We start from the raw sequence: 3745 nt of genomic DNA, 5'->3' as shown, positions 1-3745 counted from the left end.
TTTCCATTTTCCTCTTTCCATCCTGTTCTCTCGTTTTCCTTGTCATCTTTTTTGCCCATCGGCGTTTTCTTTCTCTGACCAACGTTCTCTCGCTTGACGTTTATGTATCGTTCGTGTGCCTAGTGTGCGAAACGTACATCATGTGAGCGCACGCGTGTGTGCACACTGCTTGTCCTTCTCGCGCTCTCGTCCCCCCCCGCTTGGTACCACAATGCGTGTGTACGCGCATTGCTTCGATATGCACCGTACAAAAAAAAAAAAAAAAAAAAAAAAAAAAAAAAAAAAGGGGGGGGTTGAAGAAATACGGCTGTAGGAGTAAACTATTTTTCGGTGAAATAACAACAAAAAAAAAAACAAAATGGGCAATTCCCATTTCGCACTGCCTACTGTCTTACTATTAGCCAATAAAAGACGCGTGTTAGAAAACGCGAAATAATTACTTGTATAGACAAAAATGAAATAACTCCAAGAACTTTACTTTTACAGCATTACTACCTTTATTGTAGACGTCCCTTTAAATATGAATCTCATATAACCTCAATGAACTTTTTAGAATACTACAAGGTGTCTTCAAACATGTACTTCTCAAAAAATATTATCAAGCAAATTTCAAATATTTTAACTTCAGACTACAGTCAATAACGCATGTACTGAAATCTAAGTAAAAGTAATCGTCAAATGTGGCGATTTCTTTTGTCGACCGTACATCTTGTGTCATTCTATTTTATGTTATATTGAACTAAATAATTATTATGGCAATATCCTGTCAAGCTCGTCATTAGTTCAGAATGGTTATATTTTCAGTCTTTATAATGCTTATACTAAGTACGGATTAGAAATGCGCTCGTGACTCTCCATACAGACGATGTCAAATTACACAGTAACACTCTGAAATAATTACAGAGTGTTTTTAGTATATTTTATTTATAAAACAAATCTCCATACAAAAGCGGTTAGTACTATTTATAAATATTTTTACAATTTTCTTACCGGAAACAAGTATTACACGTTGTATGTTTTGCAACACTCCATAATGTGAAGTTTTAATGCATCCGCTGATGGGAATTTTCGTGTACAGAAGACACATTCAAATGATCCCTTTGACAAAGAAGAAAATAAGTATATTGTACAGTTCCATTACAACCGACGATCAAATTTGTTTTACTGACAAAAAATAACTTTCAGCAATTTCTTTGTATAATAAGTACTGCTTTCGTCGTCTTATATCATTAACAAATTCAAAAAACTTACTTTTTCGCATTCATTTTTTTTATCATCACATATTTTTCTATCAGTGGTAGTTATTTGTTTTGTTTCAATGTCCGTTATATCTTTGTCATTGGATCGACAAATCTTCGACGGAGGAGGAGACGTCTCCTAAAACACACATTACACAAGTATTATACTAAAGTAATTATCATGACAGAATGACAGAAAATGATTGTGGTACAACAATCTATTCGTCAGAGCGTACATAGTTTTCATAATAAAATTCATAAGATAATTTTATTACTTACCGGAGTGAATGTAGATGTTGTGGCACGATCCTTTTCAGTATCAGTGTCTAATACTCGTTTTCTTAAAGACTTCTGTTGTTCTTGATGTTCCTTCTCTTTACTCTCTTTTGGCGGTGATGGCTTAGAAGGAGAAGAAAGACATATCTAAAATGCATTACATAATATCTTGCAAATGAAAAGGCGGAAAAGTAAGACGACGAGAAAAAATGGCGATTCACTATTTATTACATCAGTTTTTCCACTGATTCTGTTTTCAAAAATTTTATATTTTCCAAAAGCTTACCAGTGTTATTCTTGGAGGCCAGTCCTCACCCAACATTTGCTTAAAATTTCTGTACATTTGTTCCTATGTTCCATGATATTCAAAGATAAAGTGTTTTAAAAACAAACAATACTATTATACATATCTATTATATTGCACAATAGCTTATTATAAAATACGTTACTGTAATAAAAAAAACAACTTTGTGCAAATAATTTACTAAAACATCGCTTCTATCGTAAAATATTTTTAAACTACTCACTACTATTTTTCCCGTTAGATACACTTTGCATTTTTTCCTGTGTCCAAAAGCTTCTTCCACGCTATACAATTTCTGACGACAATAATAACATTCTCCCATCTTTAAAAATAACAGAAACATTACTTATGTATATTTCGCAAAAGCTAATACAAAGTAGAACAATAATAATCGATCTCAGCAGAGAACATCTGGTATCACATCATGATTTGTTCATCTAATAGTTTCTCAGAAAAGCTTACCGAGTTTGGTTTGGGCACTATTCTATTCTTAATCTCAGCAACAAGTTTGCTAACGTGTTTGAGCTCAGTGTTCTGTGATTAATAAAAAAATATATATAAGTGTGTGTTTCAAGAAGATAAGAAAAAGTACACAACTATATTCCGCAAAAATCAAATACGATGTATGTTATAGTGACGGAAAACGATTTTTACAGTGCACCTTCTGTTATCAGAATAGCTTCCGTCACCGTAAAATAATTTTGAAACACGTACCATTGAAATTCTGAATTGAATGTCGCACTTATCTCCATGCTTAACGAGTTCTTCTGCAGTCATGAAATTCGTTTTACAGTATTTACAGTCATATGATTTCGAAGACTTTTCCTACGAGTATTTAAATATAATTCGCAAAAAACATTAAACACTTCGGTTCAAGCGACAGAAAATAATCTTAATTCATGTTATTTTCACTACGTTTATCAATTCGGAATTATTTTCAAACACTTACCGGTTGCGGCGATTGTACACTTTTGTCACATTTTTCAATGAGAACGATGAGTTCTTGCTCTTTATTAACCTCCAGTGAACAATTACTAGTGTCCATCTTCAAAAATAAAAATAATAAGTAATAAACTTCTGCACACTGGACAAAAGACGAGTAGCAAATGCGTTAAAGTGATCGAAAGTAAATTTTACAACACCCCTTTCCTTTTCCCTTATCCTCTCTGAATCAAAAATATTCAATCAGAAATCATAAGATAGGTTTAAGAATTTTGTACGTGGCGTTTCTCTTTGCTGATCTGAGATGTTTTGCAACGCGATACCTATAGAACCAAAAACTTTGAGGACACTCAGCGGTCAATACAACTGTTGTTATTACTAGCAGAAAGAAGACAGAGAGCAACCCATAAGAGAATGTGGAATTGCCTCATGGTGTTAGTATACAGGTTCTGGAGCACAATTTCGTCCGGTTCTGCGCAACTCCGAAGCGCCTTTATTTTTAAATATCGATACATGATAATCGATATACTATCGATATAATCGTCATACATCAGTCTAAAATTACACCATGATTACTTACACTATAAAATTGCTTTTCCGTCTTGTAAACTAGCGCGATGTCCACAGTGGTGCAAAGTGGCAACTACGTAGCCATGGTTCTATTCCGTGCTATGTACACGAGACCACGTCGTCACTCCTGTATAATTACATACGTGTCACATACGGAATTTTCAATTTATTGCATAGTGACACTTAGTCATATTCTTTAAAATGCGTTAACTATGTAACCAAACACTCTAAGGATATAAAGCCAAAAGAGCACTTGCTATAACAAATATTATGATAAATTCAGAAAAGTGCACCAGTAGCCAAATTGTGTATTCTAATTTCTGCTTTATATTTTATTGTCACGCGACTCTAGAATCGCAGTGCAATACAGATGCAAAAGTCAAAAACAATCGAAGCGAATACTCACACTACACTT

General features: G+C 33.7%; 1 protein-coding gene across 7 annotated transcripts; it reads right to left on the bottom strand.

Moving 5' to 3' along the window:
- Positions 1–317: 317 nt before the first annotated feature.
- LOC109862191 lies at positions 318–3190 on the bottom strand. Of its 7 annotated transcripts, none has more exons than XM_020442161.1 (10): positions 2956–3190; positions 2768–2863; positions 2533–2643; positions 2281–2352; positions 2042–2140; positions 1801–1863; positions 1518–1661; positions 1252–1377; positions 991–1098; positions 318–888 (listed from the first exon to the last, which is right to left on the bottom strand). In XM_020442161.1, the coding sequence occupies exons 2-9, from the start codon at positions 2861–2863 to the stop codon at positions 1003–1005; spliced, it is 807 nt and encodes a 268-aa protein (XP_020297750.1). In that variant the 5' UTR covers positions 2956–3190; the 3' UTR covers positions 318–888; positions 991–1002. The 7 variants fall into 7 exon arrangements, with proteins under 7 accessions (XP_020297750.1, XP_020297751.1, XP_020297752.1 ...); XM_020442162.1 differs by having other exon boundaries at positions 2961–3190; XM_020442163.1 differs by having other exon boundaries at positions 3039–3190.
- Positions 3191–3745: the final 555 nt, after the last annotated feature.

Source organism: Pseudomyrmex gracilis, unplaced genomic scaffold (genome assembly GCF_002006095.1).
Source record: "Pseudomyrmex gracilis isolate BER0280 unplaced genomic scaffold, ASM200609v1 scaffold_1473, whole genome shotgun sequence".
Classification (NCBI taxonomy): Eukaryota; Metazoa; Arthropoda; class Insecta; order Hymenoptera; family Formicidae; genus Pseudomyrmex; species Pseudomyrmex gracilis.
The sequence above is the reverse complement of the archived record's forward strand: the minus strand, read 5'-3'. Positions and strand labels throughout refer to the sequence as shown.

Bases quoted from the DNA above. Each gene is read 5' to 3' on its own strand.
- LOC109862191 (XM_020442158.1), bottom strand. From the start codon at position 2,863: ATGGACACTAGTAATTGTTCACTGGAGGTTAATAAAGAGCAAGAACTC. The intron at 2,644-2,767 runs GTAAGTGTTTGA...AAATACTCGTAG, and splicing joins GTGTACAATCGCCGCAACCG to GAAAAGTCTTCGAAATCATA. The intron at 1,099-1,251 runs GTAAGTTTTTTG...TCTTTGTCAAAG, and splicing joins AAAAAAATGAATGCGAAAAA to GGATCATTTGAATGTGTCTT.